At 43.6% G+C, this 16,552-nt stretch overlaps 1 protein-coding gene across 5 annotated transcripts in view; it reads right to left on the bottom strand.

The window, feature by feature from the left end:
• ATL2 (atlastin GTPase 2) overlaps window positions 1-16,337 on the bottom strand; it is a 46,188-nt gene extending 29,851 nt beyond the window's left edge. The window contains exon 1 of one of the 5 annotated variants that reach the window (XM_061350337.1): window positions 16,166-16,337. In XM_061350337.1, the coding sequence (XP_061206321.1) occupies window positions 16,166-16,295 (130 nt within the window). In that variant the 5' untranslated portion in view covers window positions 16,296-16,337. Of the gene's footprint in view, window positions 1-13,588; window positions 13,746-16,165 lie in introns of those variants that run through there. The other 4 variants (XM_061350340.1, XM_061350339.1, XM_061350341.1 and 1 more) reach the window with 4 other exon arrangements.
• Between the last annotated feature and the right edge of the window lie 215 nt (window positions 16,338-16,552).

Below are 16,552 nucleotides of genomic sequence, written 5' to 3'. Positions count from 1 at the left end.
GTTTCTTATAGGTTTTCTATTGGTTTTGTTTGTTTATTTGTTGACTAGCCAGCCTGATATATCTGAAAGCTCCCAACCTACCTACAGAAAAGACCATCATTGCCATGAATCAAGCACTTCAGAGGGTGCAGAACTACAGTGTTGACAGCCGTGAAGGAAACTTGATCCATCCAGAAGTGCTGGTTTGATAACTTCATGCCCAAGTTGCAGAAAATACCTTTCCCTTCAAGAGATTTGAACTACTTAGCAATTACCAGGACAGACATTGCACAAGTATATTAACTGTAGAACAAGTGTTACTGCTCATCCCAGGAGCACAGTCAGCATATGCTAACCTGTCACATGTTCCTAAGCAGATGTCAACCTTTTCGGTCCTCTATACCACCTTCTGGCTGCTTACCCTGTTACTCTGGCTAGTCACTCTCAGGCAACACTGGAGCTCTTTAGAAGCCTTTCTAGAAAGCCTCAGCACCCTGGACGCAAGGATCACATTCTACTTCCACGAACTAATTTCTCAGCAGTCTCTCAAAACAACAGTCAGGGCAAGAAATCCCACTTCATACTCCGCTTATCTGCACTAGCTGCAGAAGCACTGTAACAAGTCCTGTAGGTAATTTATAAAATAAGCAAGTTGATAGCACTGTCAAGTCAGTCCAGGAATTAATGAAATTCACAGCCTGAAGCCCTACTCCTTATTTTCCCCACCTGCCCCAGCATAGTCACAGCATACTACTTGAAACTCAACACTTAAGTGGACCCAGTCTAGGAACCACAAACTGCTGTAGGTTTTTGCAATAGTCCAGTCCCAGCAAATCCAGTATAGGAATGGCTGAGGACTAACTTTAGAAGAGGTGGCATTCACAGAATGACTACCCCTACACTGGAGCGTTTCTAGCCAACTGGAAAGTAGGTTTGGACTTGAAAAGATCATGACAGCCTTCCTGTATAGGTCTCCATGATACACATTCAGTAATGCTACAGATGCAATCAAATCAATAGACTTTCATTGTTTGGGGCCTTTTTTTCTTTTAGTTTTTTCTTTTTTGTTTGTTTTCTTATAGTATCTCAACACTTTGAGAAGTCCAGCTCCATCCCAGTAATGGGGTTATGGACACAGCACGTCCACCTCATACAATGGCTGTTTCAGAAGCATGGCTGATGGTTTCTTGCACTGCACGCAGAACAGCAAGGGAATACTGACTCCTGCAAGACTACTAAAGACAGGCTGGTACTAACTCACTCACAGGGTTGGTCTCAATGCTGCTGAAAATTCCCAAATGCACAGAAGACCAGACCTCAGGCTTTTAGTACATAACAGAAAAGCTTTCACCCGACAAAGCATATGGCAGCAGAGCTTGTAGCACAGTGCTGCAGACCCAGAGAGCCACAGCTACATTTTTCTTTTTCAAAGATGTTCATCTGACCTTTGAAGCTTCTGTACTATTGAACTGACATACTCCAGACTACAGCCATATCCACCACTCTGGCTGGAGCTAATGCAAGATCATCATTAATTGGATTTGCCATCCATTCCGGCCTGTTACTATGACCATTCACTAATTATTCCCTACTTCACTTTGGCTTCTTCCAAACTGAATCATTCAATTAGATCACATGAGCTAATGAACAGTTCTAACTATGCATAATTACCTCCTAACCCAGGTTAAGCAGGCTGGGAGACACAAGCGAAACAGTACTATAGAGCAAGACACAGAAGCAGACAGACTTGAATGGAAACAAATAGAGTCAAGAGAAGATACTATCCCCCAGTTTCCCTGTAAGCTCTTCACTACACTCAGCAATAACTATAGCAGGACTACTACTGACACTCATCAGCCAAGTACCAAGAACAAGCACCATTTGTTGAAATGCTAAGCCAGATTTTGAGAACAGTAGCTTCTTGTGTATGTACAGAGTATTCCAACTGAACTCAACTAAATAACCCGTTTCTTAAAGTATGAAGGGAAATGAAAAGCTAATTCCTGCTTCCCTTAAGTACACAGCTAGCAGCTGATGACCTATTTTCCTGCAGTGTATGGTCAGATCAACCTGCATGCTATGAAAATAAGAGACAGCCTACCTTAAATGTGAATTCCTCCCTTTAAGCACCTTAATTGAAATAAAGTACCAAGACAGTTACCTTTAAGTTTCAAGCCAAATACACTTGAGTTCTTTAACTCATCATTCACATTCTTTCATGATGAAAGCACATGTTAATTGCTAAACTTTGTTGGTTTTAGATACAGTACAGGTTTTTGATCAACAAGCACTGAATGACAACTACCAATTGTTTTTCTAGACAGGGGGTTGGACACAGACAACTGTACACAGATGAGTCAAATAAACTTAAATTCCATTTTCTCTCAGTGGCTAAAGACTTGGACTATGAACAAAGTCTAAAGGAGTAACTTTCACTGATGTAGACAGCTTGCATCAGTACTCCTTCCATTTGCTCTATCACAAGGAGTTAAAAAGCCTTAACTCTGTACATCTTCAAGCTGATAGTCTTAATACCTTGTTGGTACAGAAACCTGCACTCTGCTAGAAGTCCAACTTTAAATCAAAACTGCCAGTACCCCTAGATGCTCTCAGCATTCCTGAACTCCTTCCCTGGTGCTCTACAGACATCACATGCTTGCATCCATACAAAAGCAAGCCAAGTCTCCCGCTCATAGTTCAATACAGATGCACGATAGGTTCTCCCACATACCTGAACAGTAAAGCGAGCTGAAGTGGGCTACGCTAACCTCAAACCATCTGGCTTGAATTCTTGTTCTACATCCATGGCCTGAGGGAGTTCACAGCTTGAATCAAAAGCTTAAAATAAGTTAGCATGAGGAAACTGCTGCACTGCATTCAAATGTAATGCATTCTATCAGAGCTTCACCTAGGAAGTTTTCCTGTGAGAGAAAGGAGACAAAATGCTTAAATGTTTCTTGTTCTGGTGTAGTGAATTGAGGAAAGTGTGGGCATGTGTGAACTGAGTTCCAGAGTGTAGGAAAAAAAAAAAAAGTTAACCTTCAAACCTTATTTGGTAAGGTAAAAAATCTGGCACATCTAGCGGAAAAAAAGAAAAATCACTAGATTTAAGTCACAAAATTGTCCTCCCCTTTCTCCAGCAGCCCTACTCCATGCAATAAACTCACAGCAAGGTCTACATTAAAGCTATGGGGCTACCAGAGACCATAATGCACCACTGCTTTCCATTTGCTGACCAGCAAACGCTGCCAAGTAGCTCATTTTAAGGCCAGAAGTAAATAAATGTATTGAAAATTTTGACTATAAATAGGACTGATGAGCTAAGTTCCAAAGACTTGTTTGGATATCCAGTAAGACTGACAGAGGAGTAGAAGAGAAGACACATTTAACTCTCTCTGTTCCTTCAGGGCAATGGGATGCTAAGGGACAGATCTAGAGCTGTTACATAAACTCTGAGCAGAAGCAAAAAGTACCCAAAGCTACAATTCTGCCAGGGAAGGGGAAAAAGGAGATATTCTGATGACCTAGATACCTATGAAGCGTCATAACTAATCAAACAATAGGCTTGTCAACTCCTAAGTGCTTTAAAATGCTTCTCTGTTGAATGGTCTGCAGGAGCAGATAGCTCTCCCCTGTGCAAAATGCTGGTAAGCTAGCATTTTGCATTCTCCATTGAAGGGGATAGAAAAGCTAGAGGGAGACTTCAGTATAAAAAGAGAGATGCAGGAAAGAAGTCAACCCTCAAATTCAGCTATTTTCAGCAAATGCACACAAGTAACAAAATACCACTAAGCACAGATTAAGACAGAAGTAGCAGAACCCCTGACACAACCCAGTAAGCAACAACAGAAGTATATAAGGATTGCTAATATATATATATATATATATGTGTATATATAAGGATTTGGAAAGCACATCTCCAACTTAGTAACAAAGATGCTTCTTCACAGCTACAAGGAAAAACTTGAAGGGTAAGGATAGTCACAAAGCATGCTTCTTATCCTTCTTCCACTCTGCCTAAAACTCACTGCTATTATTAGCACACTCACTGAAGGACCTAACAGGATCTCTACCCACAGTAAGGTTTACCAGTATTTTTCCAGCCCCCTCAAAGAATGCTGCTTTAGAATGCTAAGACTAAGGCAGATGAAATCACTAAAAGGCCCCTTCCTCACCTCTTCTCCCCTTTCTTACCCATGTTCCCAGTTTCTTGAGGATGGGAATGAGAACACACTGGATCTGACAATGCCTTAGTTCACCACAGACTCTGGAAATGGCAAGTGAAAGCTCTTTGTGACCACTGCAGGCCACACAGATTTAAACTAGGCAGACTTCTGCTTGTATTTCAGAGTGACTGTATTTAAGGTTGCTGCTGCTAATGATTCAGTCAGTATTTTCTAATTGGTCTAGCCCATAACCATATTTTACATACCTTGTATGTATTCCTCATCTCAGCAGGTAGTAATTTAAACAATGACCAGTTAGCCCAAACCAGTATTTTGAGTAAGAAGAATAAGGAGGAAAGAATATGGCAAGAGATGCCAACTGCAATTACCCCATATTCGAACTTTACATTTGCAGCCAGAGTAAGTCACACATCTGCGTCTGTACCATGGCCATAGAGGAGGAGCTCAGCAGCAAGTAAAACAAGTACTTTTGCTGTACAAGGAGCTATGCCGAAGGGCCAGTTTTCATACTCATTTCCAGGATAAACAAGCTGTCAGTCAGGAACACCAAAAGGTTTAAGGAAACAGAGCAAGCCAAAGAGGCTTTAGTTTTCCTTTTTGATCAAATCATGCTTCTAAGAGTCTAAAGTTTCTAAGAAAAATGATCTTTTAGCCCAACCTCCAATTTACACTCAGCTTTCCACCTCTCAAGTTCTGCAGCTAAGGGAGCCTCCCATCCAGCTTTTCCAGCACTGAAACCCATAATTCTGTTTTAATAATAAGTTCTACAGTTCATTTCAAAGAATAAAGGGCAGTATAGGGAGAGACTGTGTTTGCTTTAGGAAACTGCCTTCTCAGGATCACCTAGCTAGCAAAACTGATAGAGTAACTACCTTCAGACACCTTCATGGAGTATTTCAGTTCCTCCTCCCTCTCCCTTCTCAACTGTGCTTCACTTGGTACTGTCGCTAACACACCCACTAGATGAAAGGGAAGTATGACCAAGGGAAACACAACCTTAACCAACACAATTAATGCCCAGATCAACAATGTGAATCTAGACAGGGAAAAATGCCCTACCAAGTCACTTTTAGGGATAACTGAGGCAGGGGAAATCGCATTTTGTATGCGTTCATTATATCTCCAGTGGAAGAAGAGATTTTTCTCACATAGCTACAACAGAAGTAGCTTTCATCTCAGTTCCTGCTGCTATGAACATAGAGAAAGAGGCCTGGGCTGTCATATCACCCACAATAATCGATACAGCACCTAACTAATGTCCGTATACTTCAGAGTGCCACCTACTCCCCACAACTCCAAAGTCTCTACCAGACATCACTGGTGTTGCTGCACAAAAGTCATTAGCTAAGGCAACGGCTCAAAGTACATTTATTCTGCCAACAGGACGCTGCAGGTAGCTGCCTCCTCCTCTCTCCCATGTTGCCTCCCCAAGCCTGTTTTACCAGTAGAGCAAAGCCTTAGCCACCCACTTACACAAGAGCTCTCCCACTCTTTCCCATTTCCAGTACCACGCAGTACCACACTGCCTTTCCTGCTAATTTTACCACATATCCAACACTGCTGAAAGTCAACTAAATAAACCAAACCAGCAGAAATAACAATCCAATATGAACAGTTTTCTACAAACTGTATCACCTCAGTAACAGTCCAATGAGCACCTGAGCTGAAGAAAAAAAGCAGAGCCTCACAGCTTCACGTGTGGGGCATAGGGTCAGCTCAGCTGTACTTCTGAACAGGACTGGTGCCCTCTGTGTTGGCACCATTGTTCTAGGTCCAGGCACCAACTTATCTTGAACAAACAGAAGGTGATGTGCTGTGCACTTTACAACTCCTGCAACAACTGCACCAGCACAATTGAGGGGGAAGGACAAGCTGCTTGACTGGGTGCTGGTGCCAGAATAGAAGTTCAGCTTTGTGACTACAGCCCAGTTAAGCTGGAAAGCTTCTCCAGACTCTCAGAACTCACAAGTACAGTTAAGAAGCATGTTCCTGTGGAGACTGACTTGGTGATATGTGATAACACTGCAAAGATGGGTGGACAACTGGGCTGTAACTGGATCTGATTGGGTGTTGCCAAGGATTTGTCTAGATCCGAAAAAGTTCAGTTTAGGCTAGGCTAGCCAACACACTTATTAACCTTCGCTTAACAGCAAAGTTTCCTTCCTTTCCAAATAGAAGTGAACACTAGTTTCAGTTTTGTCAGCAACAGCCTAGAATGTGTAGCTAGTGGGAACACCTTGAGCTTGGCATAGCCCTTCCTGCACTAAAGGAGTACTCCCTTGAATGTTCCTACTAAATATACTGTAACCGCCAAGAGCTGTTTCTTCTAATCTACTCTTCAGTAGAATTTTGAGTTCAAAAATAACCGGTTAAATTGTCTCAAGGATGCTGTAAAACACACTTTAGCAGCTCAGTTCCACGCAACATGCAGCTTCATATCAGTTCAAAGGCCTTAAGACCTACCTAAGCTTCTTTAACATCATTCACAACACTTGTTACCACAGAAACCTCAGCCACTGCTGCAAAACAAGGGTCTTAACAATAGCAGCGCTTTAAGGTTTGAAACAGCCTTTTTCTGGACAGCAAATGCTATTACGTGTACACTAACGGCTGCTGGCCAGTTAAGCCTAGTGATGAGTATAGTAATGAGGGTCAAAAACAGAGAGTAACTCCAGAGGTAAGGCAAACCAGACTGTCCTGCTGAAAGGAGAAAATGCAGAAGGGGAGCTGGTTACCAATTCTCTTTACATCAAGTTCTCAAATTAGTCTGAATACAACTAGCCAATCTAACTGCTTGTCTACAGGACAGCACACCATATATGTTGAGACTATAAATGGGTTAATATCAGTCTTTCACTTGGGTGGAGAGCAAAGAGAGAAATACAGCTGTCTGAAGATATATGTTTAACACTCCCCTCCAACCATTCAGTCTTTGTAAATCATATTTATTGTCTCCATCCTGAGGATCCATGAAATCTTTCCTTAGAGCATATGGGGAGGTCAAACACTGGGAAAATAAGTCCAGGTTTTAGAAGGTGAACTCAAAGAGAGATAATGCGCTGCTGTTTAAAGCTCACAAAAACTTAATCTAGCCAGTTCCAATGCACTACAGAAATAAGTGAACAACAGTTTAGACTACAGAACAGCTCAGTTGGATATTTGATTAATGAAACAGTGATGTCTGCAACACCACATATTTAAAATGAGACTCTAAGAATAACATTCAGTTTATCACAAGCCAACTTCCAACCTCTTTAAAAGCACCAGACTGCATTTTGAGGGTCTTCTCAAACAAGCAGAATTCCTAGTAGCTTCTGAAGGTTCCACAAGTATTTAATCACATCTGCTGTATTAGTGTGGATAGTGTGTTCGGTTTTCCATTGAAAAAACTAAGCTTAAAAGTAGAAGCTGCATTTCTTAATGCCCCCTATCACCATTATTCTGTTTTGAAGGATATTTTACCTTTTAAATCTCAGAGCATAACATGTGATAAGTTTTCAGTAGCTACCTATTTCTACAGTACTATTAGCTCTTGAAAACACCCTAGTTCTGTGCCCCAGCCCCTGAAAGCATTACTAACTGCACTCTTCCAAACAACCTCTGTACCAAGAAGTCTGACATACTAGCACTCAAAAAGATTTCCTTTTAAGTATTTCATACTGCATTCCTTTCCTTATTCCCATGACAAGCTTAAGACTTTGTTGCTTGGAAGATAAGTGATAACTGCCTTGAGGGCAGCTTTTAAGGCCAAGTTTAGAATCACAGTGCTGTTGTTAACAAGAACAATTCCTTACTATTAGTTCAGAATTACAAGGCATTTAAGAAATTATTTCTCTTAAAAACAAGAGAAATTCTTGTTTTAAGAAAGTGATTTGTTTGTATCAAGGACCTTAACCTAATTTCCTACAGCAGTCATTTTCACTACCACTCTATGTCTTTAATACATTAAAGGAAGCCAAGTTTCTGCCCCAATGCTTAGCAGTTCATGAACTTCAAGTTTCCTCCCCTGAAACCAGTACTGTGACGATTTCCACATTAGGCACAGGATTGACAGATGGCACCTTTCATTTTCCAATTGCTTATGGTTCCGCAAGTAGATCATGCTATACAGACCAAGACAAAAGAAGAGCCACAAGCAAAAAGCCAGAAGACCCTTTATTACATTTACCCAAGGAGCTGAAAACACAGAAGGGGTTGAAGAGGACAGAGGAATATGACGCAACATGCAAGTTTGCAAGTAGTAATATCATAGGATTATGCTTATAGAGACACTTAAAATAACTGCACTTATTCTTCCACTCAGCAGTACCACCCTGTTAGAGAAGATAAGAGGCGAGAACAACTTTTCCAAGGACACACAACATACAAGAAGCAGTCCTAACACATCAGTACAAGCAGTTGACACGTTCTCCAACAGGTTTCTGTAACTTAAAAAACAAAACAAACCCACAAACCTTGTTGTCCTGGAATCTTTATACAACACGTTGTATAAACAATTCTCAAAAGACACTTCAAATATTTTACTGAGACCAGTAAGATCCTCAAAATTCAACATGACTATCTCTAAAGTGAAGGAAGAAAAAAAACGTATCACTTGACACTAACTACAGACTGGAACCTGATTCTGATCTCTCTTGAGCAACAACTACATAAGAGCAAATTAAATTCTACTCTCAAATATCCATTTACTAGAAATTACATTCTACGCTCCATGTCTGTAATCTGTACAAGATCTTATTAGCTCAAGCCTTCAACTTCACCACCTTCCAGGGTTTCACTTCTATTCCAGTCTTAAGAGAAACCTGCCAAGACTTGCAGCAGCACACAAACCCCACCTTGCCACACAAAATCACTGGTATATAGGGCTGAAAATACAATCAGTCTTTCACTCATTGCCTGCACTGAAAAATAAAGCTGAAAGACACCCAGAACAAGGAAAACCATATTAGATTGGACATCTCCCCTTCTAGCAAAAGCATATCAGAATATCCCTCATACCATACACAAGCCATAAATAGAGGCCCAGTAACCCAGCTGTAAACTGAGTCCCTTCCCAAAAGGCACTTTGTGCAATCTTACAGCTTCGACAGCTCTCTTGCCTGATCCTCTGCGATACAGAAGAGCAGGGCAATTCTTTTAAAAGAAGATGGTCCTTCACAAATCATTTCTGCAAATACCCAAATGGACTTCTCTTTCACATTATATTTGATTTCCTATTAGAAATGGACTTCCCTTTCATACACTATTTGATTTCCTATTAGCTCTGCTCATAAATTCAGCACGCTGGCATCAAACAGGAATTCCAACACCCAGATTACCTGTGTTCACTCGGGTAACCTTTGTCAGACTGCCTTGGATGCTATACGCTTCAGTAATGCCACCTCTGGTGTCAAGCATTCTGCTTTCAATTTCTCCAGCCTTAAAGAGGAGCCAGCCACTAACCATTATAAATTTAGTAAAGCTATTTTTTTTCTGTTTAGTTAATGGGAAAGGGACAAGAGTTATTTAGCTTCACATATCACACTGAGCACAAGGATCCACTTTTCTCACACTAGAAAGAGATACAAACTAGTTTTGTTACTTCCAGAAGTAACGTCCCCATAGAGTAGCCAGAATTCTCATTGACAGGACTGCAGGCAAACTAACTAGATAGCTCTAGGATATGTAAGCACATGAACAACCTGCTATGGAGGCAATTCATTAAGTGAATTTACCAGCTATGGCACTATAATGGCATCAGTACACTCCCTCCCAAGCACAAAGGGGGAGGGTATGCTCCTTGATTTGCTGCAGAGCAGGAGTTCCAGTTAAACACCTAACAGGTAGTTACTTGCCTATCATTAATTTATACCTTAGATCATCTCCCAGTAATTCATTTGTACAGCTACAGAATACAATGGATGCTACCTTCAAGTCTTAAGAGATACATTCAGTCAAGTAAGAATTAGCAGTGGGGGAGGCAAAACAAATCTTCCAGTTCCTCAGATTTCATTCCAGGTTTTTTAAGTGGGCAGATGATGAACTTCCAAAATTTAAATGCCTTCAGAGTTCTTCATATTGCACGCATTCAAAAAGCACAGTCAGCAAGTACATGAAGTCTTGCTTTCCTGGAAATGAACGTTACAGAAAATTTGTTAATTTATTTCAGAAATACACAGAAGTTAAAGGTCAGACAAGTTGGCTACCAACGGTCTCAGAACACTAGTCCCTATTACATATTCATTTGCTGCTAGAAGTTACTTGATTATAATGCTTGACTTAATAGATATCACTCATTTCATATCAGTCATTTCTTTGCAGGTAACTGAAGTATCAGACAATCTGAGTGATATTTTCAGATATATTTCAAACTTCCTCATCTGTTTGTTCTGGTGTTTCAGATACAAACACCATCCCCACAAATGTATTCATGTAAATCAACTCCCTACAGAGCACTGTGACCTCAAAATCAGCTATAGGAGGCAGTATTCATGTTAAGAACAACCTGCCAAAAACCCAGGGAAGTTACCTCCATCCTTCCTCCAGGACATCCCAAGAATGATGAAAATGTTTTGAGAAAGAGACCCAGTCATTCCCCAGTAAGAGTAAAGTCTTAAGGACCAATGTATACAAGTACTTCTGAAAACTTTCAGTTAACTACAAACGACAAATACAGCAGCCCTGCCGATGCAGAAGCTTAGAAAATATTTCTGTGCCTTTTTCACCTTAGACAGTTGCCATTAAAGACAAAACCTTAAAACAGTAATGACTGGTGTATTAAGCTTGGGAAGTTAATGCAGGATTTAGCAAGAAGCTGGAAAATGCACTCAAACTGGCAACTTGCAGAACACTCTGTAAGTGTATTTTGCAGCAACAATAAGGACAAGGAAATGATTTAACCTGATTTTAAAGTTTAAAACTTCCCATTCAAAGACTGCCATGCCAGGATATCAAAAATTATCCGAAGGACAGGGCCTGTTCATGACTGCAGTGCAGTAACAAAAGCAACTTCAGGTCTAACTTTTCTACATAAGTTGAAGTTTAGTGAAACTTGGCAGTACTCCTCATGAATGTCCTTGGAACAGTTAGAAACATCTACAGACTATGCTAAGATGTACAACAGTCAACTGACAACAAAATTAAAACTAGTTTCACCATAGTGCTGAAGTGAAACTTGAGATGCAGCTTGTGCTGGAGACAAACAACACTGCAGTTCAGTATCAAAACATGAACAAGACAGAATTTAATTTACATGTATTTCCATCTGCTTATTACATCTGTTTTTACAGTTGGGCAAAACAAAGTCAGAGAGGATGCAATACCACCATCAGGAGATAAATGCTCTATCACACCAGAGGAAAATCCCCAGCCCTCCTCTCCTCCAACAGACCCGCTCTTATCCAGTCTAGCCAGCTTGAGGTAACGTCCTTGTTCATATTAGGACAAGTGAAAACAATTCCTCATCTACCACAGTATCTCACCCCATTTGTACGTTATAGTATATTCAGTAAGCAAACATTAATTGCTGATATTTAACCAAAACAGACACTGCAGTTAGCATGAAGTGCCTGAGACATATCAGCACTCCTCCAAGACCTGGCTCAAGCACTCCTGTGCACCCAACATGAACAAGAGCTACTTGGCCACCTAAACTAGGAGAGACTAGTTTTTAAAGAAATGCTTTTACGAGAGTTGAAGCAGAACTGTTCTGTGCTAGGACTATTTCAGAAATGTCTTTAAATTACAGGCAGAAGATGAGAAGGAAAGAATACAGCCTTCCTCAATCCCACTCCCTGCTTTCAAAAGAATTTTAGTTGAAATGCCAAAGAACTATTGCTATTATTTGAGGAGGAACTGTAACACCATTAGTGGCTTTAGGAAAACCTAGAACATAACAGCTGTTAAGCAACACTTAGTAATGGTACAGGAGGAGTTATAGGCCTCTCCTGTTATATTTTGTGTAACTACTCCAATCTACAACTCTGCTTTATTTCGTCGTACAGAAAGCTCTTCTACAAGCAGGCACAGATCATCCATAGCTGTACATGCATACCCTATCAAATCAGTTGTTCCATGCCTTTAGTACACAAGTAACTTAAGAGACATGTACGCATTTCCATCACTAATGATGACACAGCTACCTTAAAGGCCATTTATTACTGGTGTGCTGGTGCTTTTATGACCCTAAGAAAGTTATGCAATCATCTAATGCTTTGAGATGATTGAAGTACGTAGTGGTGAAATACAGAGAACCATCAAAGAAAATACAGCAGTGCTGGGTTTGGAGACGAGAAACCGGTATCCAAGCAGTAAAGGAGTACATCATGTCCTCAATGTCAATCTCTGGACTCTTAAATTATTAAAATCCCAAAACTGCCAAACACAAACATTTCCACATGCTCAGAAGTGTTGCCTTTTCCTGCCTATAAAAAACGTCAGTAGAGTCACCACTGCACACCTGACAGTTTATAGCATGGTTAGATTTCCCAGTCTAGCTGGCTTACAAATGAAGCAACTGAAACCAATAGTGGCACATGGCATCTGTTAGATTTTGTTTTATCATGCCCAGTCCAATCACTCTGCTTCCAAACTGAGAGTTATACAACAAAGATGTTAAAATAGTTCAGTGTTTTAGTGCAGTGCTAAGAACCTCACACAATCAACTTAGCTTTCATGTCAGTACAACCCCCACAAGTACCAGTCCTCAAGCAGGGTATGGCAGAGGAAGAGTTACAAACTCTTAGATTTTAAGTTATTATTGGAAAAATAAGCGTAATAATGATTAAAAAAGAATACTGCGCAGACTCCGGCACATCCGAGACTAAACACCGAGCCAGAGACGCGTCCCGTCACCACCGGAGGATGCATTACAAGCAAGAACGGCACTGACAGTGGAGCGCACCAGGTCCATACGGGGGACGGGCCAACATGATCAGTCACCTCCTTTCCCGAGCTGCCCGGTGCTGCTCCCTTCGAAGGGAGACGCGGCTCCGGAGCCCTCCAGGCTGCTTCGCTCCGGCCCCGCTAGTGTCAGCCCAGTGCCCCGCGGCCCGGGGAGCACCGGCCGAATTAGGGCCCTCACCCCTCTCCTCACGTCATGCACACACGGGCGGCAGGGCCACACCGCAGCGGGGAATAAGGTCACCGACGGCCGGGCCGCGCTCCAGTACGTGCCGCCGTGGGCACAGCGGGAGGCCCTGGCGGCGCAGGGCGACCAGGGCGACCCCGCACCGGGAGCCGCCGCGCCGGCTTCCCCCGCCGCCCCTTCAGAGCCAGACGTGGGGGCTGGCGGCCGCCCCCGCCATTTTGAGGAGAGGGGGGCAAAGAGGGGAGAGAGCAGGAAGACCCCGGGGCCTCCCCCGGCACCGCCCGCCGTAGGGCCCGCGGCGCAGCTCCACGCCTCCCGGGGGCAGCCCCGCCACCGCCCCGGGGGGACGCGTTACCTGCCGGTGCGGGCCGTTGGCGGGCCGGGCCCGCGCGCCGCGCCGCGTCCCTTTCCGCCATCTTGTCCGGGTTTAAAATTAACTCGCTGTGACGTCAGAGCTCCGCCGAGAGACCTTTATCGCCCGCCGGCGGTGGCGCGGGCAGAGGCGGGTCCTAGCGCCGCCGGCCGCCCGCCCAGGGAGGGGCGGGGCATGCGCCTTCACAGCCCCACTGAGGGCTCCCCCCCCCTCCCCCCCTTCTGTCTGTCACTGGGGCGATGCTGTGCGGCCGCCGACCGCCGGGCAGCGGGGAAGGGAGGGAAGAAGCGAAGTCCCACACGCTGTGGGACGAAGCGTCCTCTGTGGTAGAGACATACGCACCCGGCCCGCCCTCACCACCACCAGCCGGGCCTTACTGCCCGGGCCAGCCCCCAGGCTGACGGGAGGGGTGCTCCCCTCACGGCCCTGCTGCACCCCACCTCAGATGCGGAGCCTTGAGTGAGGGGCCATAGGAGTAGCAGGGTGATAGGGATGGAAATGCCATGCCCCCAGCTGCACAGAACGCCTTCAGGGTGAGAGTCCCCTGAGGGATTCCTCACGCTGCGCTGCCCTTTCCCACCTCTGTTGGGCCAGAGGACAGTATGTCCATGGGGACAGCCAGGAAAGTGACCCGAGCGCTCTGTGCTCCTGGCAGGAACACCAGCTCCTTGCTCGAGTGCTTGCTGCTGCTGCTGCATTTGGGCTGGAAACACACAAGAGGACAGCTCTGAATCAGAACAAGCCCCAGAAGTTCCCAAGGGACCAAACATTCCTGCTTGTTTCTGGGTTTTGTGAGAGCCTCGTTCCCCTAACCCAATACTGACATTACCACGTGCATTCAGAAGGCTAACTATTAAAGCTAGCTGCCTTTACTGCACAAAGGTTTTAGGTCTGTGAGGTTTCATATTGCTAAAGGTTATGCAAACCTCGACAATCAAATTGATCGGTGTGACCTTGTTCCTGGTTACAACAACATATTTAGCTGGTAAATCAGCATGTGAAGTAAGCAACAGCATTGCAAAACCCCACCTCACTATGGTAATGCTTTCTGTAGAAACCATTTGCCTAAAAGACTTGAGCTATGCTAACTTGTTTGGTCCTGGGGATGCAACTTTTGAAGGACAACACAAACAACCTGAATTCGGTTCTGAGGTGGAGGAAAAGCTTCTGAGCAAAAAAAAAGCCACAGGCTGCCCTGGCACCTGGAAGTGTTTCCCAACCAAACCTTCTCCAAACCTTCTTTTCAGTCCTTTACTACTGAAGTAGCACATAAGGGTCATCCTAACATTGGGGTCTGTTACACTTGTTTCTATGCTTACAGTGGCACTCCTTGCCTCAGAGAGTTTCATGCCTAAAAGACATTAAAATGTCTAAAAGATGCTGTAATCACAGCTAATACATTCAATTCTAGTTATGCCACCTGTGTCAATAAAATCTGCAATGCTGTAAAACTGTTGATAACTTTATTTTCTAGATTTACACTAGCATAAATGGAATCAGGATTCAACCCCCTTTTTACAGAAGTATTGGTATAAATGTAAGGGAAAAAAAACAACACATTGCCATTGGCCTTTTGCAGTTTAATACTCTCTCTACTTATTTGAATAAAATGAGTGTTCCATTGTCTGTGCTTCTAACCTTATGCCAAGCCAAGAGGAAAACCTTTCCTGACATCAGAAAGAAGGCAGAGCACGCTCTACGTACAGAGGTATTTCATGGATACACAGGAAATCAGGCAAACATCTTCAAGCAAAAGTGCACTGAAAGCCAGAAACAGTGTTAACTGATAGACTTCAGCAACTCACTAAGAAACTTTAAAAATGGGGGAAGAAATACTGAAGAAGTTTTCCAGCTCTGTTGTTAGCAAACAGTCTTGTTTCTGAGCAAGTCTGGAACAGTTTACATGGAGGAGAGTTTGAAATAGTGCATATACAGACAGATTTCTCCTCCATGCAACAGGATTTGCTGCTGCTGTAATGTGAGAACAGAAGTCAAGAACTTGGAGGTCAGAAAGCTCAATCTAAATTCTGTCCTTTCACGTCTGCAGGAAGGAAGGAGACATTGAGTACTGCATTCAGGTCTGGTGCCCCAACATAAGGATATAGACCTGTTGGAGCAAGTCCATGAAGATGCTCCAAGGGCTGGAGCACCTCTCCTATAAAGACAAGCTAAGGGAGCTGGACTTGTTCAGCCTGGAGAAGTCTCCAGGGAGACCTTAGAGCAGCTTCCAGTACCTAAAAGTGCCAAGTTTAGACACAGTCCCAAGGCAGGGGCTGCTCAGCCACTTTGCTGGGAGAGTTGTCCTCTTCCGCAGCCAGAAGGCAAGTCAATCCATCAGTTTCTCCTGCCTTTCAAGACAGCATGGAATGGGACAAGACAGTTCCTTACCCTTGCCAGCAGAGGCATCCACTGGACATTAGAAAAGGCTGGATTAGATGCAGGTTCCTTATGTCTTCCTGTATAAAATGCTTCTGTATCCCTGTCAGCTGTCCTGTGCAATGCTGCTTGGTTTGTTTAAGGTGACCAACATGATGACAAATCTCTAAGACAAACACCCACCTGAATCATGCTGAACACCACTCCTGGGCTGGGGAACAGAGCAGTCGTCCATTCTGAAGGGCTGAGGGTCCTGGGATGAGCTGGAGAGGTCTCTATTGGCAGTACAGCACTTACTAATGTCTTTCCTCATTTGCTTCAGTCCAACCTAGTGACAAGGTGTGTCTCAATCTTCCCTGTAGGCTACACAGTGCTGCATTCCTCTGGGAGCTGAGGACAGACAGTAACGAGATAAAGGTGATTCTTCTGGCAGCCCCCACTCTCTCCAGCAATAAGGTGCTTCCCACCTCTTGGCTGCAGTCCCTAGGGCCGCACAAGGCTTCCCAAGAGAGAAGAATGGGGATATTAGGAGTGGTCAGCCCTTCAGTGGTCAACCAGTGCTAGCACTAG

This window comes from Neopsephotus bourkii, unplaced genomic scaffold (genome assembly GCF_033783945.1).
Source record: "Neopsephotus bourkii isolate Nb327-2 ecotype Australia unplaced genomic scaffold, CSIRO-AGI_Nbou_v1 NB_481, whole genome shotgun sequence".
NCBI lineage: Eukaryota > Metazoa > Chordata > Aves > Psittaciformes > Psittacidae > Neopsephotus > Neopsephotus bourkii.
This window is presented reverse-complemented; position numbering and strand designations above follow the sequence as displayed.